General features: G+C 37.5%; 2 protein-coding genes across 16 annotated transcripts in view; one reads left to right on the top strand and one right to left on the bottom strand.

The window, feature by feature from the left end:
* The window catches only part of SLTM (SAFB like transcription modulator), a 44,531-nt gene extending 41,049 nt beyond the window's left edge, over positions 1 to 3,482 (top strand). For all 8 annotated transcript variants that reach the window (XM_067748329.1, XM_067748293.1, XM_067748311.1 and 5 more), the window contains 2 exons: positions 386 to 546; positions 2,417 to 3,482. In XM_067748329.1, the coding sequence (XP_067604430.1) occupies positions 386 to 530 (145 nt within the window). In that variant the 3' untranslated portion in view covers positions 531 to 546; positions 2,417 to 3,482. The remainder of the gene's footprint in view (positions 1 to 385; positions 547 to 2,416) is intronic.
* MINDY2 (MINDY lysine 48 deubiquitinase 2) overlaps positions 1 to 24,540 on the bottom strand; it is a 114,430-nt gene that overhangs the window by 9,978 nt on the left and 79,912 nt on the right. The window contains exon 11 of one of the 8 annotated variants that reach the window (XR_010945947.1): positions 7,943 to 8,141. The exons of 6 other annotated variants lie outside the window; for them this stretch is intronic. The gene's annotated coding sequence lies outside the window, so the exon portion shown is untranslated. Of the gene's footprint in view, positions 1 to 7,942; positions 8,142 to 21,684; positions 22,903 to 24,540 lie in introns of those variants that run through there. One more of the 8 variants, XR_010945966.1, reaches the window with a different exon arrangement.

Raw genomic sequence — 24,540 nt, 5'->3', positions numbered from 1 at the left:
GACATTAAAAGTATACCATAAGGGGCTTCCCTGGTGGCACAGTGGTTAAGAATCCGCCTGCCAACGCAGGGGACATGGGTTCGAGCCCTGGTCCGGGAAGATCCCACATGCAGTGGAACAGCTAAGCCCGTGGGCCACAACTACTGAGCCTGCACTCTAGAGCCTGTGCTCCGCAACAAGAGAAGCCACTGCAATGAGAAGCCCACGCACCGCAATGAAGAGTAGCCCCCGCTTGCCGCAACTAGAGAAAGCCTGCGTGCAGCAGCAAAGACCCAACACAGCCAAAAATAAAATAAATTTATCAAAAAAAAAGAAAGTACACCTTAAGTAAATTGGCCTGAGGCGGAGTCTGTCCTGATTTTTCTTTTAATATGTTATTCTTTAGCACTATCCTGAAGAACGACATGTGGTTGACCGCCATGGACGGGACACAAGTGGACCAAGGAAAGAATGGCATGGTCCACCTTCTCAAGGGCCTAGCTATCATGATGCAAGGCGAATGGGTGATGGCCGGACAGGAGCAGGCATGATAACGCAGCATACAAGGTAAGTAGTTAATCAGTTAAGACTTTTCTGCCAGCATGCAACCAAACCTTTTTCCTTTTCCTTAAAGGTCATTATAGTTTCTGAGAGATTGAATTGTAACTAGTAACAACCCTAGGTCTGCCCAGATATTTCCTCATATTAACCCAAAATCTCCAGGGCAGCTGATGTTAATTTGTGAATTAACATTCCTCATTGTAAGTTAATTGATTGACATTCTGGCATATCAGTCTCGATACAGGTAGGTATTTATGTCAGAATCCAGTAGATAATGAAGCTTTTTAATTTCATGTTGGAACCATCTTCTTGTTCACTATCATTCTGAAAATTCCTAGAAAGGAAGAAGAAACTGAAAGTATGTTCTGCTTCCTCCCTTTTCAAATAGGTCTAGCAAAATTTTTGGACATTTATCCCAAAGCCTGTTCAAATGCTAGGAGACGAGCTTTCTTTTCTCTTCATACCAACATCCATTGTGGCCCTTCAGCTGGCCAAGTGTTTGGCCTCTCTCTCTCCCATGCCCTTTTTTCTTTCCCATTCATCTGTCTTAGAAGAGAACAGTGGCTTGGCTCAGTGATCCAAGTTACTACTCTTCTACTGGTTGCTTCTAGCCTCAGACTTAAGTGACTGTTTACTATACTTGTGTCCTGCACAGCCTTGTCACTCATTCTGTCCTTGGTTATTAAAGGTCACCAATACCTTTTTTCTTGACAAATATAGATTCCTTTATTTTCTTAGTTCTTGGGCTCCTTGGTGGTTAAGCACTGTTGCTTTTCCTTTTTTAAAACATTCCTCTGTTTTCTAATGTACCATAATTTTCTTTTCTACCTTTTTAATTTACTTATTGGCTCCTTCACACGGTTGGATTTTAGATACTGTTTTTTATTTTTAGCTTTATATCATGATCTCCATGTAAATGCTTGGAGGTCTCCAGAAATTCAGGGTCACAAGCAAACTCATTCCTCTGCTGTTTAAAACCTTTATGTTTCAGTTGTTGTCTCCAGCTTCTTTTGATTTGCCATTGCCAGACTGGGCCTCATCTTTATCTTTCTCCACTCCTAGCATAAATTTCTAAGTATGGTTCAGTTAAAAAAATATATTTGTGGTAGCTTTGTCTTCTTGCTCATTTCAGCTCCCATCAGATCTTCCCAAATGAGTGTTTTCTCTCCTCCATTTTTCATGTTATTTCTAAATTTAACCGTTGGGACTGTTTTCTTACACTGTTTACTTGCTCCAAAACTTACAAACAGCTTCTTTAGGTTACAGGATCTAATCCAGATTCCTCAGCCTGGCATCCACACCTTTCTGTAATTTGGTTTTATGCTACTTAAACCATTTCACCATGGGTTTTTCCCTCCCAAATTTGTTGTAGGATTTTGGGGTGGGTCTTTATTCCTGTATTATCCGTTCGTACCTACTGTGTTGCATTATACATATAAAAGAAATCCCAAAAATATTTCTTGAATGATGTCCTGTAGTTCAGAGGTTCAAGTTCCTAGTTGATGCTGCAGATCTGGGGGCCACACTTTGAGAAACACTGCTCCAGTCCATTCATTCACAGACCATTAAATGGCTTACTAAGAGGCAGAGGCTTTGACGTGAGGTTGCCTGAGTTGAAATCCTCACACCACCATTTATTATCAGATCACCATTGTGATCCTGGGCAAGTTACTTAGCTTCTAGATCTGTCTTTCTTCATCAGGAAAGTGGGGTTAGTAATGGTACATACCTCACAGGACTGTTAAAATAGTAAATTATTTAATATGTGTAAAGTACAAAGAACAGTGTCTGTTAAATGATAATCACTTTTTAGGTATTAGCTGTAATTATTTGTTCTTTTGTTCTCTGACATTTTTTTCTTTTAAACCTTTTTCAGTAATGCATCCCCAATTAATAGAATTGTACAAATCAGTGGCAATTCCATGCCAAGAGGAAGTGGCTCTGGATTTAAGCCATTTAAGGGTGGACCTCCACGACGATTCTGAAAATTAGCTCTCTGCCACGGTTTCAAGATAATTTATTGAAATCTCCTGTAAACTTTACTTGACTACTTATGAAGAGGACCTCTGACTTGCTTGAGATTTCTGTCAGACTTTTTCTTTTTTCTCTTTTTTTAAAATTTAACATGATTGCTTTTCTCAATTTTGGAGAAGATGTTTAAATAGTTCTGTTGTAACTTTTAATAGTTTTGTGTATCATTCAACTTTTTTTCTTGCAGCACCAAGACACATTTGAAAAGATAGGAATCAAAACCATTTTAATGCTGTGTGAATATAAAGCGTAGTTTGCAGGTGTGTGGTCGTAGTTTAATTTCCGGCATTAGCTCTGTGGTGTCAGGCTCTAGAGTTACTTCTTGTCACCAAGCATTTTCAGCCTCCATTTTGAAGGCTGTTTAAGCTTAAAAAGTCTGCTGTTTAATTTTTAGAGAATAAGATTGTTCCTTGCATTTCTGAGTATTATGTAACCTATTTTTGCAGAAGGTACTGTTACATTAAGTGCATCTGTGTATCCTGGTTTTAAAAAATGTACTCTTTTTTGAAATAAACCTTCATATTCTGTATAGTTGCTAAAGCGTTGAGAACCTTTTTAATTGTAAAATGAGAACCGATTTTCAGTTTAGTGTAGCAGCACACTTGTTCAGGTTTGCATGGTATGAAACCAAATAGATTACTGAAACCTTGGCCATGAGGTTTGTATCACTGAGGTTCTTAGACTGAGTTGTGCAGGTAAGTGCACTTTTAGGTAATCTGCACTGTTTGATGGATAAATTCCATCTCTGGGAATTGTGTGGGTATTAATGTTTCCATATTCCCAACTATGTTGAGAAGTGGAAAAAAAAAAAAACCCAGGTTCTAGATTGGTGAATCAGTTGGGTTTTGTAAATACTTGTATGTGGGAAGGCATTGTTGTCTCTTTGTGAAAATAAAAATCCACACCTGGAAGTGTATGTGTCTTTGTTTCCAGCTTTTTAGGTGTTAGTCCTCCAGCCCTTTTCCTTACTCCAAGTAATTGACTAGGTTTAGAGCTTTAACGACAGACTTTTGGTTTTTGTTCCTAGGAAATAAGTCTAACTTTGACTCTTCATCTCAGTAGCTGGGCAGCACACTTTGTTGAAGTGTTGGAACCTTAAGCACTAACCTTACTGGTTTTTTTCTTTAAGGCATCTTTTCTAGGAAAGTCCTTCAAGGTAAATTCAGAATAGCGCCTCTTAAAGCCTCGCATATTCCTTCATATAAATCAGTGATGAGTAATTCAGATGGTCTAGATTCTTGGAAAACTCAGCAGTCTGTATGCTCATACAGAGTAAAAGATGGGTGCCAAGGGATTGCTCTGAGGCCACCTTTTGATTTGAGAAGGAGTCTTTATAGAAGTTCTTGTAAGTGTCCCTGAGTGGTTATGGCTGTGCCCATGAGGTGGCTCAGACTTCTGAGTGCTGTGGGCAGCCAGGGTACCCTTGTCTTTGACTCTGGGGGAACTGGCACTTTTTGTATTGTTCTGGATTTCATACCCTTTTCTTCCCTTCCTGACTCTACAGTTGTGGGAGCAGGTGATTGTGTGTGTGTGTGTGTGTGTGTGTGTGTGTGTGTGTCTCTAGGGGTCTACTTCTTCATTTCCTGATCCCCTCTGCGCTTTGTAGAACAGCACAATGGAAGCCTCAGTATGTATTGGAGTGAACTAACTTCTGCTCTGCCTCTTTGTGACTTTGGGTATCTGTGTCACTTCTGATCTTTTTTCCTCATTTGTAGAGTGGAGCTGTGCTTACCACAAGGGATTACACAGTTGCTAACATTCGTAAGCACTTTACGTGCTGGGCAGTGTACTAAGCATCTTAAGCGCGTTGCTTGCCTAATACTCAAAAGAATCCTACTAACTGTAAGTAACAATTATTGTCCTACCCATTTTTCAGATGGGGATCTGAGAAGTAATCTCTTAAAGTATTAGATCTTTGTTTTGTTATAATCTCTTCTACACCTACACCGAATGTACAACAGTCTACAGACTGGTAGGTAGTTATTTTTTCCTCAGTTTGCCATAGTATAGCATTTTCAAGTTGAAAAAAACCAACAAAACCACCTTCTGAAATTTTGGCATTGAGTTTGGGAGTAGCCCTTAGGGTTTAGGGGCACCTGTTAGAGATCTGGTTGGCTAAGGATCAGTAGTGAAAACCAATTTTAGAGATTTTGTAAAGGAAGATGGGTTCCTCAAAACCAAGGAAAAGGAGAAAATTTTGTTACTCTGCATATACTTGTTGAGCAATCCAAAAATGTTTCAGCAATCCAATAATATAGAAGGTTTCAGTGATTTAGGAGTAACAGCTTACAGTGGTTCAAGAAAAAGCCCGTCTTAGCAAGCTTGGGCAGGACACTGAAGTCAGAAACTACACATGCCCAAAATAATTGTAAAAGAAAAAAAAAAATCTTCAGAGTTGCATAGAAAAATTTAGAAACCCTTCTGCCTATATTTGTATCCCTTGCTAGATTGTCACTTAACTCAGTTCCTCCATACTTCAGCCTGTTCCAACAGTTAAACATTTACTGAATCCTTAACTGTAAAAATGTCAAATTACTTTTGCATTTTTTCCAACTTCGTCTAATCCAGCTCCTTACCTAAAGATGAATCTTTTCCAGTACCTCCAGTGCTTAATTAGCTTTCCTCTCAGTGCCTCTGATCTAACATGTTCACTTCCCCCCACACACAAACTAGCTAATCCTCACAAACATTTAGTCACTATCTTCAAAGTCCGTAAGGCTGCCATACATAAAATTCTCTTTCCTACATCACTTAAGCTGCATCAGTCAACAAATACTGCCTATTTTTACCTGCAACGAATTGTTTTCTGAAATCCTTAAGTGTTTCCTGCAAAATAAGCTATCTTTCCTTTCTCTGTTATACATAGCCCTTCTAACCAGGCTTAACGGTTAGGTTCCAAACAATTAATTTTCACCTATGTATTCTGTGCTAATTGCCTTTGTCTTATGTCCACACCACCAAACGGCATGTATTTTTCTCTTCTGTTTTAAACCTTCAAATTATCACCTCATCTCCCTTGGAATAAATCTAAAGTCTTTGGAGTTGCACTACTTCTCTCACCTCATTTCCTGCTACTCTCCTTGCTCACTTTGTTTCCATCACATTGGCCTCTTCTTGTTTCTTGAATACAGCATCCTGTCTCTGGCCTTTTGCATTGATTCCTTGATCTGGAATGCACTTCCCCCACATATCCACATATCTCACTTCAAGTCTTAATGAAAATATCATGTTCTCAGTGATGCCTTCCCTGGTGTTATATTTAAAACTGCCACACTCTTAGCCCACCCTCAGTATTCTCCCTCCCCCTTCCCATCTGACATTTATCATTTGTTTCTTCCAACTGGGATGTAAGCTCCAGGAGGGCAGCAATTTTTGTTGGCTTTTTGTTTTGTTTTCACTGCCATATCGTGAGCACCTGGCACTTAGTAGCTACTCAATATAATTGTTGAATAAATATATGGAGAATTCAGAATTTGCATAGAAGGGGCTTAGGGGCTGCAGTCTGGTAGGAATGGGGTTGGGGTGGGGGTCTGGGCTTTATCTTGAAATTGCATTGGTGTAACCAACACACTTTTCTAAGAAACCTTGAGAGCATCTGGTGAAAATTGAGGTAAGGGCTTGAGGACGGCCAAAAGCCTTTCCAAGCTACCCTTCGGAGAAGCCACCAGTAAGAAATGGGACCATTTAGAGACAGTCTGCCCAGACCATCAGATGTAAGCCACAGAGGAGATGCCTGCCTTAGGCATGAATATTAGCCATTAGATCATCTTTGCTCCAGCTCCAGGCTCACCAAATCATATATTTGCTTCCCACTTGGATTTGCCAATGGGGTTAGGAAGCAAGAATATGAAATCTGCTCAATAGTTAAATTTTTATCGGTTTATTAGAGACTGCCTAAGTACATCAAAAGCTCAAGCAATAAGCAGTCATTTGGATAAAGACAGTTTTCCTTCTCTAAAATTTCTAATGACATCCATCAACATATATTAATTCATTAATTTACTCATCATATGCCGCCAGGCATTTGGGAGATGGAGTGGAGCGGAGACAGATCAGATGCCATGACAAGTAAGATATATGGTGCATTCCTTAAGTATAGGATAATAAGACTAAAAATTCTAAAATATTATTCTGTAAGATAAGGAACAATTGAGGTTGAGAATCACTATGGAGATACAGCTCAGAGTAAGAAGGACCAAACGCTCTTTGAAGAGCAGCTGACAATTTTATGAGTAGTAGAGTTTTCCTCATCACTGCTCCAACACGTCATTTTAGTTTCAGAAACACTGTCTTTTGCCAGTGGGATGAGATGCTCTGATTAATGTAATTTTCTAGTTAACTGATGATTAATAACTTCATATAGCTGAATCACTTGGGGTAGGGGAAGGGGAACTTCGGCATCAGCTTTAGGAACTTGTGTCCAGGGCTTTTAGAACTGTCTTGGTTGAGGTCTGAAATATTAATATTATGTATTATTTAGATAAGAAGTACTTTGTTTTTATTCTGTTAACTGGAGAGTCACCTTTAAAAAGGATTATAGATAGATACCAAGATTAAGAGACTAGATCCAGAGTTAGAAGTCTTGGAGGCTGGTTCTGATCCTACTAACTGGAGCATATAATCTAACCTTTATGGTCCCCAATTTCTTTATCCACAGATTTATGGCTTTTATGATTCCTGTCTAACTTATAATAAAAATTCAAATATAGGCCACTCTGGTCATTCTAACTAATCACAGGAGCCTAAAGGGGAAAAAAGTCTTGTCACATAATAAGGTAACTAATACTTCAAGCTTAATGTTTGTCAGGCATGGTAAATATATTATGAGCTTGACCGTCATCACAGAAGTTAGTATTTATTGAGCACTTACTATGTGCTAGGCATTGTACTAGGTAATTTACATGCATTAACTCATTTAATTCCCACAACAGGCTTATGATTTAGGTATACGTACTGCTATTATTCCCATTTTAATTTGTGGAAATGAAGGAACAATTTGCTCAAGATCATAAAGATAGCAAGTGGTGGAACCAAGATTCAAACATAGGCATGTACTTAGAAGAAGATCACTTCAAGTCATTTCATCCAGTGTAGGGGAGATATGACCAGTGACGTATATGTGATATATTTGACACCACAAAGCAAATAATTTCTAAACATCTCCTCCTCTATATGACAAAATTATTTTCCATAATAAGCATTTCCTGTATTTAGTTTTAAATTAGTGATTAAAAAAGAATTTTCAGTTTAAAAGATATTACTACAGTTCAATATTTTTTGCATTAATTAAAATTTGTACTTACGAAGCAAAAATATTACACTTTATAATTCTCACTCTATTTAACTACTTAAAAAAATTTTAACATAAAACCTCAAGGTGGGGGGCTTCCCTGGTGTCACAGTGGTTGAGAGTCCGCCTGCCGATGCAGGGGACACGGGTTCGTGCCCTGCTGGGAAGATCCCACGTGCCGCGGAGCGGCTGGGCCCGTGAGCCATGGCCGGTGAGCCTGCGCGTCCGGAGCCTGTGCTTCTCAACAGGAGAGGCCACAACAGTGAGAGAGGCCCTCGTACTGCCAAAAAAAAAAAAAATCTCAAGGTGGAAATGGTGAATGACAAATGAGGTAACTCGAGGTCTAGTTTTCAGTGTATAGGTCTTGCACATATTTTGATAAATTTATATTTAGTATGTTTGATGCTATTCTAAATAGAATTTTAAATTTCAGTTTTCCATCATTTGTTGCTAGTATGTAGAAATAGTTTTTAAATTTTTGAAGTAAAATTTACAAATAATATTATGCATACATTTCAAGTGTACAGTTTAATGAGTTTTGATAAGTGTATACACCCAAGTAACCACTACCATGTTCAAGATGCAGAATACTTTCATCACTAAAGGTTTTCCTCGTGCCCTTTCCTGGTTATTACAATTCACATGTTCAGCCCTAGGCAACAATTTATCTGCTTTCTATCACTAGAGATTCTGTTTCCTAGAGTTTCATATAAACAATCATAAAATAATCTCTACTTTTGTACCTGGCTCCTTTTGTTCAGTGTAACATTTTTGCAATTCATCCATGTTGCTTTGTATATCAGTAGTTCCTTTTTGTTGCTGTATAGTATTGCACTGTATGGGTATACTACAATTTTTTATGCATTCACCTATTGATTAAAATTTGAGTTGACAGTTTTTGGCTATTATGAATAAAACTGGTATGAATATTTGTGTACAATTCTGTGCACATGTTTTCATTTCTCTTGAGTAAATATGTAGGAGTGGAATTGCTGGGAATATGTGTGTGGGTATATATATATGTATATATATATAGTATTTATTATTTTTATTATGTAAGGCATACCTCATTTTATCATGCTTCACAGATACTGCTTTTTTACAAATTGAAGGTTTGTGGCAACCCTGCATTGAGCAAGGCTGTTGGCACCATTTTTCCAAAATATTTGCTCACTTCATGTCTCTGTGTCATATTTTGATAATTCAGTATTTCAAACATTTTCATTATTATTATATTTCTTATGGTGATCTGTGATGAGTGATCCTTGATGTTACTACTACAATTTGCTGAAGAGTCAGATGGTGGTTAGGACTTTTTAACTGTAAAATATTTTTATATTTGTTTTATTATTTATTTTTAAAAAGATCAATAGGGATTTAATCATTAAGGAAAAGTTGATATTTAACATGATACAAGGCTTTGAAAAATATGGACTTTGTTGTTTTAGTACATAAGAGGATAAACAAAGTAACATTTGTTTTTTTAAAATTTATCATTTTATTTTTAACTTTTTATTTTATATTGGAGTATAGTTGATTAACAATGTTGTGATAGTTTCAGGTGTATGGTGAAGTGATTCAGTTACACATATACATATATCTATTCTTTTTCAAATTCTTTTCCCATTTAGCTTGTAACATAATATTGAGCAGAGTTCCCTGTGTTACAAAGTAGGTTCTTGTTGGTTATCCATTTAAAATATAAGTGTATACATGTCAGTCCCACACTCCCTAACTGTCCCCTTCCCCCCGGTAACCATTAGTTTGTTCTATAAGTCTGTGAGTCTGTTTCTGTTTTGTAAATAAGTTCATTTGTTTCATTTCTTTTTAGATTCCACATATTCGCAGTATCGTATATTTCTCTTCCTCTGACTTAACTTCACTCAATATGACAATCTCTAGGTCCAACCATGATGCTGCAAATGGCATTAATTCATTTTTAATGGCTTAATAATATTCCTTTGTATATAGGTACCACATCTTCTTTATCCATTCCTCTATTGATGGACACATAGGTTGCTTCCATGTCTTGGCTACTGTAAACATTGCTGCAATGAACATCCGGGTGCATGTATCCTTTTGGACCATGTTTTTCTCTGGATATATGCCCAGGAGTGGAACTGCAGGATCATATGGTAGCTCTTTTTTCAGTTTTTTAAGGAACCTCCATACTCTTCTCCATCGTGGCTGTACCAATTTAAATTCCTACCAACAGTGTAGGAGGGTTCCCTTCTCTCCACATCCTCTCCAGCATTTGTTGCTTGTGGATTTTTTGATGATAGCCATTTTGACTGGTGTGAGGTGATACCTCATTATAGTTTTGATTTGCATTTCTCTGATAATTGGTGATGTTGAGCATCTTTTCATGTGTTTGTGGGCCATCTGTATGTCTTCTTCGGAGGAATGTCTGTTTAGGCCTTCTGCCCATTTTTTGTTTGGGTTGTTTGTTTTGATGATATTAAGCCACATGAGCTGTTTGTAAATTTTGGAGACTAATCCCTTGTCAGTTACATCATTTGTAAATATTTTCTCCCATTCTGTGTGTTGTCTCTTTGTCTTGTTTATGGTTTCCTTTGCTGTGCAAAAAGCTTTTAAGTTTAATTAGGTCCCATTTGTTTATTTTTGTTTTTATTTTCATTACTCTAGGAGGTGAGTCAAAAAAGATCTTGCTGTGATGAAGAATAGTTTTCAATTTTGATGAAGTTCAATTTATCAATTTTTGTTAAAGGTTCATGCATATGTTTTGTCCTATCTTAGAAATCTTTGCCTACCCCAAGATCACATATGCCTTTGTCCTATGTTTTTGTCCAGAACTTGAATAGTTTTAGTTTTTGATTTAGATAAAATCTATTTCAAGTTGATTTATGTATGGCATACATTAAAGGGGTGAGGTACATTTTTTTTCTGTATGGATATCTAGTTTTTCCAGTATAATTTGCTGAAAACACTATCTTTTCCCCATTTATTATCTTAGCACCCTTGTTTAAAAAAAATCAACTTACCTTATATATGTAAGTCTATTCTGCTCCATTGATCTGTATGTCTATATTTTCACTAATACCATAGTCTTTATTTCACCCCTTTGCATTTCCATGTAAGTTTTTAAATCAGCCTACCAATATCTACCAAAAAATGCTGCTGGAATTTTGAATGATTTATGTTGAATATATAGATAAATTTGGGGAGAACTGACATTAACAAACAATATCAAATCTTACAAACTATAATTCGAGTATCTCTTCATTTAGTAGGCCTTCTTTAAAACCTCTCAGCAATGTGTTTTAATTTTCAGTGTATAAGTCTTAAACAATTTTTGTTAAATTTATCCCTAAGTATTTAATATTTTTGATGCTATTGTAAATGGTATTTAAAATGTTTAATTTTTGATTTTTCACTGCTGCTACATAGAAACATAATTGATTTTTGTATGGAGCCCTTATATCTTGTGACATTGCTAAATATACTTATTAATTCTACTAGCTTTTTTGGAGATGCCGCAAGGTTTTTGATGTACCCTATCATGTCTTCTGGAAACAAAGGCAGCATTATATCTTCCTTACCAACCTAAATGCCTCCCCTCCCCCATTGCCTTATTGCATTGGCTAATATCTCCAACCGAATGTTGAATAGGAGTTGTGAGGGCAGACATTCTTGCATAGTACCCAATTTTAGGGGAAAAGCATTCAGTCTTTCACCATGAAGTGTGATGTCAGCTGTGAGTTTTTCATTTATACCCTTTATGAGGCTGAGGAAGTTCCCTGATCTTCCTAATATGCTAAGAGTTTTTATTGCAAATGGGTGTTGAATTTTGTCAAATGCTTTTTCTGTATATAGATTTTCCCCTTCATTCTGCTAATATGCTGAATTACATTGACTGATATTAAAATGTTAAATCAACTTTGCATACCAGGGAAAATTCATACTTGGTTATGGAGTTTGTGTGTGTGTGTGTGTGTGGCTGGATTTCATTTACTGCAGTTTTGTTAAGGATTTTTGTTTGTTTCAAAACTGCTTTGTTGAAAGATAATTCATATACCACACAGTTCACCCAGTTATTTGGTTTGGATTGACATGTACACACTACTATATTTAAAATGAATAACCAACAAGGACCTACTATTTTAAAAAAAAGGAGAGGGGACAAGAGAATGATATAGATGATATGAGATTGGCCATGTGTTGATAATTCTTGAAGCTAATTGATGGATTCATGGGGCTTTATTACACTATTTCTTCTACTTTTATGTATGTTTGAAATTTTCTATAATAAAAAAGTTTTTTAAAATAATAAAATCTAAAAAGTGTACAACTCAATGATTTTAATACATTTACAGATATGTACAGTGATCACTACAGTTTTCACCTCAGAAAGAAACCCTGGGGCTTCCCTGGTGGCGCAATGGTTAAGAATCCACCTGCCAATGCAGGGGACACGGGTTCGAGCCCTGGACTGAGAAGATCCCACATGCTATGGAGCAACTGAGCCCTTGTGCAACAACTACTGAGCCTGCGTTCTAGAGCCCGCAAGCCACAACTACTGAGCCCACGTGCCACAACTACTGAAGCCCGTGTGCCTAGAGCCTATGCTCTGCAACAAGAGAAGCCACTGCAATGAGAAGCATGCACACCGCAACAAAGAGTAGCCCCCGCTCACCACAACCAGAGAAAGCCTGCATGCAGCAACGAAAACCCAACGCAGCCAAAAATAAATAAATAAATTTATATTAAAAAGAAAAGAAACTCTGTACTTTTTTTTTTTAAATTATTTTTATTTTTGGCCATGTCATGTCTTCGTTGCTGCACACAGGATTTCTTTACTTGCGGTGAGCAGGCTTCTTGTTGCAGTCATTTCTCTTGTTGCAGAGAACAAGAGAAACGGGCTCTAGGTGCACAGACTTCAGTAGTTGTGGCATGCAGGCTCAGTAGTTGTGGCTCGCCGACTTTAGAGAGCAGGCTCAGTAGTTGTGGCCCACAGGCTTAGTTGCTCCGCAGCATGTGGGATCTTCCCGGACCAGGGCTCAAACCCGTGTCCCCTGCATTGGCAGGCAGATTCTTAACCACTGCGCCACCAGGGAAGTCCCTGTACTCTTTTTAAATTGTCACCTCACTCACTCACTTCCCTCCCCTGACTCTAATCCTAAGCACCCACTAATTTACCTTCTGTCTATAGTTTTGGCAATTCTGGACATTTTATGTAAATGAAATCATATATTATCTTTTGTGACTAGCTTTTTTCACTTAGCATAATGTTTTTAAGGTTCATCCCTGTTGTGGCGTGTATCAATACTTCATTCATTTTTATGCCTGAAAAATGTTACCTGTATGGTTATTTCACACATTGTTCATTCATTCAGAGTTGGCTGATGGACATTTGTTTTCTCTCTTTTTTTTTAACTTTTTATTTGGTATTGGAGTATAGTTGATTAACAATGTTGTGATAGTTTCAGGTGTACAGCAATGTGATTCACTTATACATGTATCTGATGCACATTTGGTTTGTTTTCATCTTTTAGCTATTGTGAATAATGCTATTATGAACATTCCTGAACATGTTTTATGTGGGCATATGTTTCCGTTTCTCTTGGGTATACACCTAGTAGTGGAATTGTTGGGCCATATGGTAGCTCTATGTTGAGGAACTGTCGTGCTGTTTTCCAAATTGGCTGCACAATTTTGTATTCCCATGAACAGTATATGCAAGTTCTGAGTTTTCCTTTTTCTTACAATATTTACTCCCTTTTTATTCTAGCCAATCTAGTGGGTGTGAAATGGTATCTCTTGTGGTTTTGGTTTGTATTCCTCTGACGAGTTATAAAGCCAAGCGTCTTTTCCAGTGCTTATAGGCTATTTGTACATCTTCTTTGGAGAAATGTCTCTTCAGACCTTTTGTTCATTTTTTATTGTTATTTGCCTTTTTTTATTGAGTTGTAAGAATTCTTTATATATTCTAGGTAGAAGTCCTTTATCAGATACATGATTTGTAAATATTTCCTCCCATGCTGTGGTGGTTGTTTCAGTTTATTAGGGTATCCTTTGAAAAACAAAAGTGTTAAATTTTGATGAAGTACAATCTACATTTTCTTGATGCTTGTGCTTTTGGTGTCATATCTATGGATTCATTGCCAAACCAGAAGTCATGAAGACTTACCAGTATGTTTTCTCCTAAGAGTTTTACAGTTTTAGCTCTTACATTTAGGTGTATGATCAATTTGGGGTTAATTTTTTTTTTTTTTACGGTACGTGGGCCTGTCACTGTTGTGGCCTTTCCCATTGCGAAGCACAGGCTCCGGACGCACAGGCTCAGCGGCCATGGCTCACGGGCCCAGCCGCTCCGCGGCACGTGGGATCTTCCCGGACCGGGGCACGAACCCGTGTCCCCTGCATCGGCAGGCGGACTCCCAACCACTGCGCCACCAGGGAAGCCCTGGGGTTACTTTTTTTATATGGTATGAGGTAAGGGTCAAATTTCATTTTTTTGCATGTGTATCATCAGTTGTTTCAGCACCATTTTTCAAAAAGATAATCCTTTCCCCGTTGAATAGTCTTGGCACCTTGTCAAATTCAGCTGACCATAGACATATGGTTCTATTTCTGAACTCTGAATTCTATTTCATTGATCAATATGTCTATCCTTATGACAGTAACATTTATTTTTGTTGCTTTGTAGCAAGGTTTGAAATCAGAAAGTTTGAGTCTTCATTCTTTGTTCATTTGTTGTTGTTATTGTTGCTGTTAAAGATTTTTGTATTGTTTCCATGAGGAATATTAGCCTGTAGTTCTCTTTTCTTATAATGCTTATGAAGGTATTACTGGCCTCATAAATGTAATAGAGAAATGTTCCCTCCTTTGCCTTTTTCTGAAGGAGTTTGTGTAAGATTGGTGTTATTTTGTTCTTAAATGTTTGATAGAATTTACCAGTGATGACATTTGGGCATGGACTTTTCTTTTGAGGAGGTATTAAACGTATAGACTCAATTTTCTAAAAGACATAAGGCTACTAAGATTTTCTATTTCATCTTGAAACTGATTTTGGTAACTTGTGTCTTTCAAGGAATTTATCCATTTTATGTAAGTGATCACACTTATTGGCAGAAAATTATTAATACATTCCCTATTGTCCTTTTAATGGCTGTAGGATTTCTAGTGATGTCTCCTCTTTCATTCTTGGCATTTGTGTCTTTTCTCTTTTTCTCTAGGTCAGCCTGGCTAAAGTAATTTACAATTTTTTCTACCCTCAAAGAACCAGCTTTTTGTTTCATTATTTTCTTTATCATTTGTCTATTTTCTATCCATTTTTTCCTTCTCTTATCATTCATTATTTCTGTCTGCTTACTTGGGTTCGATTTGCTCTTTCTCTCCTCTTAAGGTAGAAGCTTAGATCATTTTTTATAGCCCGTTTTCTAATTGTTTATAACATTTAAAGATTCTTTTGATGGTGGGATACAATGATACTTGGACAGATGAAAGGCAGAACTCTGTTACTTACAGCGCTGAACAAGAAAAAGCTACCATGCAGTACCACGAGAGACTGCACCCAGGGACAGGGTAACAACAAATTAGAGCTGTAGGGGGCATCCTATGTATGGTAAATGAGGTGTGGTCAGTTAGGTTTCATGACTCTTCTGTGGATTGGCTAATTTGAATGATTTAACTAGGGGCATAGGGACTGTCTTACTTGTCTGGTACCTTGTCCCACGGCAGTTAGGTTGGGTGCATAGTGGCCTGGAGTGTGAGAGCCCCGTAAGGGAAGTGGTTGGGTGTGGATTTAGCCACTCAAGCAGGGAAACTGACTTGCCACTAGCCAGGGGCTTAAAATTGATCAAGATAGTGTTTTTAACTTCTTGATATATATTTTAAAGAAATGAAGTCTGAATCTTGAGGAGATATCTGCACTCCTATGTTTATTGTAGCCTGGAAACAACCTAAATGTTCACAGATGGGTGAATGGATAAAGATGTGTGTGTGTGTGTGTATACACATATATACAATAAAATATTATTCAGCCTTATAAAAGGATATCCTGCCATTTGGTACAACATGGATGAGCCTGAAAGACATTATGCTAAGCGAAATAAGTCAGACACTTAAAGACAAATACTGCATGATCTTACTTATATATGGAATCTAAAATAGTCAATTTCATAGAAGCAGAGAATATGACGGTTGCCAGGGACAGAAGGAAAGGGAAAATAGGGAAATGTTGGTCAAAGGGGACAAAGTTTCAGTTATACACGATGAATGAGTTCTGAAGGTCTCATGTACAGCATGGTGACTGTAGTTAACAATACTGTATTGTGTACTTGAAATTTCCTGAGAGAGATGTTAAGTGTTTTCACTACAAAGGAAGGAAAAGAAAAGAAAAATGGTAGCTATGTGAGGTGACGGATATGTTAATTAGTTGGTTGTGGTGATCATTTCACAATGTCACAACATCAAGCTGTACACCTTAAGTATGTACAGTTCCTATCTGTCAATTATACCTCAATAAAAAATATCTTAAGATAGCATTTTAAAAATATTACAGTTGACCCCTAATGTCTTATCATCAGTTTCGAGTTCAGTTATTTGGGGCATTTGAGTGGCCTGAATAGTAGAGGAGAATTTTAGAGAGTAGAGCATAAGTTGCCCTGAATGGCATAGAAAATATTTTATTATGAGAGTGAAAAGGAAGAAGACAGAAGTACAAGGAGTCCTAATGGGCTGGCCATAACTAAGTTCCCCATTTACATGGCATTAGCCGTGAAAACAGATCTGAAATTTCTGAGGTCTCTAACAATGTCTTGGAGTTGTCAGGTATGTTAAAAGTCTAAGTTATATTTTTCATGACAATATCTTAGTGTATTTTGGTCATGGTGGTAGGTTCTGCAGTTATATTGTTGGAGAGAATGAACTGAGAGTTCAATAAGGTATATATAAATGTCAGTAGTATTTGTAACCAAGGGGCAAGGGTAGCGTGGTAGCCATGGTCAGACATGCAAGGTGAGAAGTGGCAAGCCAGAGGGGGGAGTAGGAGAATGCAGTGGGGAGTGGGCTCATATGAGGTAGTTGCCTCCTGGGGAAAGCAATCATTTTCATTAATTTTTAGAATGACACAGATCGTAGTGCTATTTGGGAAACAGGGTTTCCCATTAGACATGGGAGTATAAAGGTATATATTTTGGCAGAGAGCAAGGAGTATACTAGGATCATGGGCCACATAAAACAGCAAGCATAATAGGACCCCTCATAGCAAAAGAGGAGAAGCAATAAGTGACCTGTGTCTAATTTGTCGGTGGCTTAGGAGAGGCCATCCATGGGCGTAGCTTGGGCAGTGGTCTCAGCGTTTGGTGCGCAGCTCTTGGACAGGAGAGATGGTGTCTGAGGCGATGTCATCTAGTGGTGAACTCCTGGACCACAGCAGTGGCATCTGGGATGTGGGACTGGTGCGTCCTTCGTAAGTGGATACCCACTCAGGTTGATAGGGCTCACGTTTTTCTGACTTTATGGTATAAGAAGAATAAGCTGCTTGTGGAATTTGAAGGCAATGTTGGGCCTGGGAGCTTTACTTTGCAAGCTTAAGTCAAGAAGCTTTGTGGGTACACAGCTAGCAAAAGGGATGCTGGCATCCATGATACTGCCATAATTGGGCCAAAGTACCAGAACCCAGTTGGCACATTTAAACTCCCATATAGGGCTGGCCAAATCTAAAAACTCCCAACAGTCCTAGGTTTTCCCCAGATGGGGGATGAAGGGAATTCTGCAACAAATAGGTTTTAAATCTTATGGCCTGATTTAGGTGCATGTTATTAACAGTCAAGTTGTTTATTTAAATATCCACGGCTGAGGTAGTTAGAGATCTAGAATTAAACTGCAGGCAGGTCCTCCAACTAAGCCAATTATTATGGGCCTTTTGCTTTATGAGTTGGTTTGATTGTTGGCAGGCAAGCTGGCAGGACCTTTGGGCTGCAGAGCTTGCATTATTCACACTTGATGGTATGCAGGCCTCAACATTTGCTGTGTTTGGTTGAAACAGTGACTTGCTTGGAGGGTTTGGGCCTCCAGACTGCAAACCAACAAAAGCACACAGACCAAAAGTAACAAAACAAATAGCCAATGGAATGGGGCACAGCTGCACTTGGCAGGCTTTTGTTGCCTGATATGATTTTGATTTCATCATTATGGGATATGGTGATTTTATTATTCTCTCTGAATGTAATTTTCATTCACTAAGTGGGATTTTCTATTTCCCTTCTTGGTAGTCCACACTGTCTATGGAAATGACCCTGGACAACTCATTTTTATTTCCTTGAGGGGATTGGAGTGAGAGCTCAGAAGAATTACCCACCCCTTTATTATCTGGATATTGAAGAAGATTTCAGGTAGTGGAAGTTCGAGCTCAAAAGGGTCCCCTGTCCGATGGGCAGGTGCCTAGCCTGACAGATAATCCACAGTTAATGGGTCCAAAAGGACTATGCATCCTTGATCTAGCTTCCGACCCTTACGCGGTGGGGGGCAGGATTGAAAATCCATAAAGATACAGGGAGACATTATTAAAAGGGCCTCATATATAATGAGTCTTCATATACATAGAGGAAAGACATAGCCTCTAAAGATAGGAACAAGCATTGGAAAGTTGTTTTAAGTTGCTATAAGGTGTAAGTTACCCAAGGAGACTTAAGAGAGATTAAGGCCTGGGGCAAGATAGAGACCCATTTAGGCATCTATTTGCAGACTAGAGTAAAATTGCGTTATTTGAAGAGACCATTATGTCTCTCATTAAACTGGCTGTCCCTCCCTTTTCCCCTCCCTTCTTCCCTCCTTCTCTCCTTTCCTTCCTTCCTTTGACACTGCATATACTGGGGGGAGGTCCTTTATTCTGCTAATATTGTTTTCCTCCAGAGAGCCTTAAATCAGTATTGTTAGGGTTAGGGACCTCTCTCGTGGCAATGGTTGTCTGGTTTAAGGACGCTTGGCTTAAGTTAGGTTTAAACTAATCCCTTTGCTGTGCTGCAGAAATACCATGGTATTTTTGAAAGATGGAAACTACTGTGCTACAGATCTGCCTTTTGCTTCATTGGGGAAGCCACAGCTTTCACTTTGTATCTCTGCCTGATGACTCATAGTGCGAACCTTTTAGGTGGTTATGGGAAAAGGAAGGGAAAGGGCATGGTCTACTCCTAGGTTGGTGTCTTTCCAAAGGATCTGGGTTGGGACTTAGCACCAAAGGAATCTCTCTCCTTGGTACAACGCAGTGAGCCCTTTGTCCAAAGTATCAGTCCCTTGGCACGTGTTATGTGGTGACAGCTACTAAGGCGCCAGCCAATGTCTAGGGGTCTTGCGTTATTGGATAACTTTAACAAGTATTCTGGGTGGGAAGGTGCAAAGATGAGATATTCCTCCCCCTCTCCTCTCCTGATTGCTTTAAGATTTTCTATTTATCACTGGTTTTTAGCAATTTGATTATGATGTGTGTTGGTGTGTGTATTTCCTATGTGTGATTTGTTGAGCTTTGTGGCTCTGTAACTTTTTTTAAAAATCAAATAAGAAAATTTTGGCCATCATTTTTGTTTTTTCTACACTCTGTACTGTTATTCCAAGACTTCATTTACATGTATTTTCTAAGATGATGTTGCTTCAGGGGTCACTGAACTTGTTTATTTTTTTATTCATTTAATCTTCTTGCTTTTGTTTACCAGTCTTTTCATCTGCAATGTCTAATCCACTGTTAATCTTATCCTGTGAAAATTTTATTTCACATATTTTTTTAAATCTCTAAATGCTTTATTTGGTTTTTTAAGAATATTTTTGATTTCTCTCTTCATTATGTTCATGTTTGCCTTTAAATACATAAATATACAATAGTATTTTAGGTCCTTGTCTGCTAATTTAAAATCTCTTACAATCCCTTTCATTTGAGGTTTCTTCCTGGTTAGGGATCACATTTTCTTGGTTTCTGGCAAGTCTAATAATTTTTGACTGGATGCTGAATATTATGAATGCTGTATTGTTGAATGTATGGATTTTGTTGTCTTCCTTCAAGGAATATAAGGCATTTAAGTTATTTGTTCATCAGTTTGATAAATATGAGCTTTGTTTTCAGGATCTGTTCATTCAAGGGGTAGTTTAATCATAATACTGTGGGGTGCTTTCTTTGTGGTCAACAATGTATGCCCTAGTTGATCACTCAGAACTCTCTGCTTTGGCTGGTTGAAGCTTGAACTTATTGCCCTGCATACCTCTGGGAACTGTTCAGTTTAAAACTATCTCTTTTTTTTAACCCAACCTAATGAGTTTCAGTTTTTTACTCAGCCTAATGTCTATTTAGGTCTTCTGCCCATTTTTTGATTGGGTTGTTTGTTTTTTTGATATTGAGCTGCATGAGCTGCTTGTATATTTTGGAGATTAATCCTTTGTCAGTTGCTTCATTTGCAAGTATTTCCTCCCATTCTGAGGGTTGTCTTTTCAATCTTGTTTGTGGTTTCTTTTGCTGTGAAAAAGCGTTTAAGTTTAATTAGGGCCCAATTGTTTATTTTTGTTAATATATCATTATTAGTGTATAGAAACACAACAGATTTCTGTATATTAATCTTGTATCCTGCTACCTTGCTGAAATTATTTATTCTAATAGTTTTTGTGTGGAGACTTCAGGGTTTTCTATATAAAGTATCATGTCATCTGCAAATAGTAATGGTTTTACTTCTTTCCTTCCAATTTGGATACTTTTAATTTCTTTTTATTGTCTTATTTTTGTAGCTAGGACTTCCAATACTATGTTGAATAGAAGTGGTGACAGTGGGCATCCTTGTCTTGTTCCTGAATTTAGTAGGAAGGCTTTCAGCTTTTCACTGTTGAGTATTATGTTGGCTGTGGGTTTGTTGTAAGTGGCCTTTATTATGTTGAGATATGTTCACTCTATACACACTTTGGTGAGAGTTTTTGATCATAAATGGATGTTGAATTTTGTCAAATGCTTTTTCTGCATCTATTGAGACGATCATGCAGATTTGTCTTTTTGTTAATGTGATGTTAACATTAATGTCAATGAACATATGTTGATTGATTTACGTATCTTGAACCATTCTTGCGACCCTGGAATGAATCCAACTTGATCATGGTGTATTATCCTTTTTATGTATTGTTGGATTTGGTTTGCTAATATTTCATTGAGAATTTTTGCAACTATATTCATGACAGATATTGGCCTGTAATTTCTTTTGTGGTGTCTTTGTCTGGTTTTGTTATCAGAGTAATGGTGGCCTTGCAGAATGAATTTGGTAGTGTTTCCTCCTCTTCAGTTTTTTGGAATTGTCTGAGAACGACAGGTGTAAGTTCTTCTTTATATGTTTGGTAGAATTCCCCAGGAAAGCCATCTGGTCCTAGACTTTTGTTTGCAGGGAGTTTTAAAATTACAGATTCTATTTTTTTTTAATTATTATTATTTTTTTGGCTGCATGCGGGCTTTCCCTAGTTGCAGCGTGAGGGGGCTACTCTGTTGCAGTGCACAGGCTTCTCATCGCGGTGGCTTCTCTTGTTGCGGAGCACGGGCTCTAGGCATGCGGGCTTCAGTAGTTGTGGCATGCGGGCTCAGTAGTTGTGGTGCACGGGCTTAGTTGCTCTGCGGCATGTGGGATCTTCCCGGACCAGGGCTCAAACCTATGTCCCCCTGCACTGGCAGGTCGATTCTTAACCACTGTGCCACCAGGGAAGTCCTCGTTTCAGCTTTATAGACACACATAGGGTCAAAGTGAAAGGATGGATGATGATATTTCAAGCAAATTGAAATGAAAAGATGCAGGTTTAGTCATAGTTATATCAGACAAAAGAAGACTGCAAGTCATAAAGAGTAAGAAAAGACAAAGAAAGTAATTAAATAATGATAAAGGGTCAATACATTAAGGAGATACAACAACTGTAAATATATACACTCCCAACACCCTAGCACCGAACTATATTAAGCAATTAATAATAGATTTAAGGGAGAAATAGACAACAATACAATAATTGTTAGGGACTTCAAAACCCCACTATCAGCAAGGGATACATTTTCCGGACAGAAAACCCACAAGGAAACATTGGAATTGAACCACATGTTAGAACAAATGAGCTTAATAGACAGAACATTCCACCGAACAGGAGCAGAATACATTCTTCTCAAGTGCACATGAAACATTCTCCAGGAGAGGTCACATGATTAGCCACAAATCTTAGTAAATTTAAGGAGCTTGAAATCATACCAACTATCTTCTCTGAACACAATGGTAAAAAAAATAGAAATCAACAGTAAGAGGAAAGTGAGAAGATGTACAAATATGTAGAAACTAAACAACACACTTCATTTGATCAAAGAAGAAAAAGGGAAGTTAAAATTTATCTCAAAACAAATGAAAATGAAAACACAACATATCAAATATTGTGGAATGCAGCAAAAGCAGTTCTGAGAGGAAAGTTTATAGCAATAAAAACATTTGTTAAGAAATTAGATCTCAAATAATATAACTTTACACCTCAAGGAACTAGAAAAAGAACAAATTAAGCTCAAAGTCAGCAGAAGGAAGGAAATAGTAAGGGTCAGAGGAGACATAAATGAAATAGAGACCATAAAAACAATAGAAAAATCAACAAAACTAAGAGCTGGGTCTTTGAAAAGGTAAACAAGATTGATGAACATTTAGTTAGGCTAAGAAGAAAAGAGATGACTCAAATAAAATTAGAAATGAAATGGTGAGAAATTGAAAATGTTTCTCTTAAGGTCAGGAATAAGGCAAGGATGCCCAGTCTCACCACACCTATTAAATATAGCTCTGAAGTCCTAGCTAGAGCAATTAGTCAAGATAAAGAAATAAAAGGCATCCAAATCAGAAAGAAAGAAGTGAAACTGTCATTATTTGCTGATGATATGATCCTATATATAGAAAGTCCCAAAGAATTGGTCAAAAAACTTGGAATTAGTCAACAATTTCAGTAAAGTGGCAGGATACAAAATCAACAGACAGTGTAGCGTTGGCGGTACAGTGGTGAGCATAGCTGCCTTCCAAAATCAACATACGAAATCACTGAAGTATCTGAAAAAGAAATGAAACCATCCCATTCACACAGCATCAAAAAAAATAAAATACTGAGGAATAAATTTAAGTAAATGAAAGATCTGTATAATGAAAACTACAAAACTTTACTGAAAGAAATTGAATACACAAACAAATGGCATGATATCCCATACTTATGGATCGGAAGAATTAATATTGTTAAAATGGACATACTACCCAAAGCCATTCAGAGATTCAATGCATTACCCATCAATATGCTAAAGACATTCTTCACAGAAATAGACAAAACAATCCTAAATTTGTGTTGAACCATAAAAGACCCTGAATAGTCAAAGCAATCCAGAGACAAAAGAACAAAGCTGGACGTATTACACTTCCAGATTTCAAACTATATTACAAAGCCAAAATAATCAAAACAGTATGATACTGGCACAAAAATAGACACGTCGACCAATGGAACAGAATAGAGAGTCCAGAATTAATCCCCAACATATACAATCAACTAATATTCAACAAGGGAGCCAAGAATACTCAAAGGGAAAGGACAGTCTCTTCCACAAATGGTGCTGGGAAAACTGGAAAAATGCATGCAGAAAAATGAAACTGGACCCCTATATTTCAGGCCACTCAGAAAAATTCACTCAACATGAATTTTTTGAATTTTTAAAACCTGATACCATAAAACTCCTAGAAGAAAACATGTGGAAGAATCTCATCGATATTGATCTTGGCAATAATTTTGGGGGTATGATGCCAAAGCACAAACAAAAAGAGAAAAAAAATCAACAAATGGGACTATATCAAACTCAAAAGCTGCACAGCAAAAGAAACAATTAACAAAATGAAAAGACAATGTAAAGAATGGGAGAAAATTTTTGCAAACCATGTATTGGATAAGGGGTTAATATCCAATATATACAAATAACTTGGTCACTCAGCAACAAAAAGCCCAAACAATCCAAATAAAAAATGGGCTGAACTAGACATTTATCAAAGAGGATATCAAAATGGCCAACAGACACATGAAGAGGTGTTCAACATCACTAATCGTCAGGGAAGTGCAAATCAAAACCACACTGAGATATCATCACACACCTGTTAGAATGGCTATCACCAACAAGATAAGAGACAACAGGTGCTTGTAAGGATGTGATGTAAAGGGTACCCTTATACATGGGAATGTAAACTGGTCCAACCAATATGGAAAACAATATGGAGGTTCCTAAAAAATTAAGAATAGATCTACCATAGGATCCAGCAATTCTATTTTTGGGTATATACCCCCCAAAAATGAAAACAGGATGCAGACGAAATATATGTACTCCCATGTTTATCGTGGCTTTATTCACAATAGCCAAGATATGGAAATGGCCCAAATACCCATCAACCGATAAATGGATAAAAAAGATATGTACACATTAACAACAGAATATAACTCAGCCATAAGAAAGGAAGATATTCTCTCATTTGCAACATCATGGATGGACCTTGAGCAAATTATGCTGAGATAAGTCAGACAGAGAAAGATAAGAACTGTACAATATCACTTACATGTGGAATCTAAAAAAGTTAAAACTGTAAAAGACAGTAAAATGGTGGTTACTAGGGGACGGTGATGGGTGGGGAATAAGAGTGATGGTGCTTAATGGTATAGAC

Source organism: Pseudorca crassidens, chromosome 1, assembly GCF_039906515.1.
Source record: "Pseudorca crassidens isolate mPseCra1 chromosome 1, mPseCra1.hap1, whole genome shotgun sequence".
NCBI lineage: Eukaryota > Metazoa > Chordata > Mammalia > Artiodactyla > Delphinidae > Pseudorca > Pseudorca crassidens.
The sequence above is the reverse complement of the archived record's forward strand: the minus strand, read 5'-3'. Positions and strand labels throughout refer to the sequence as shown.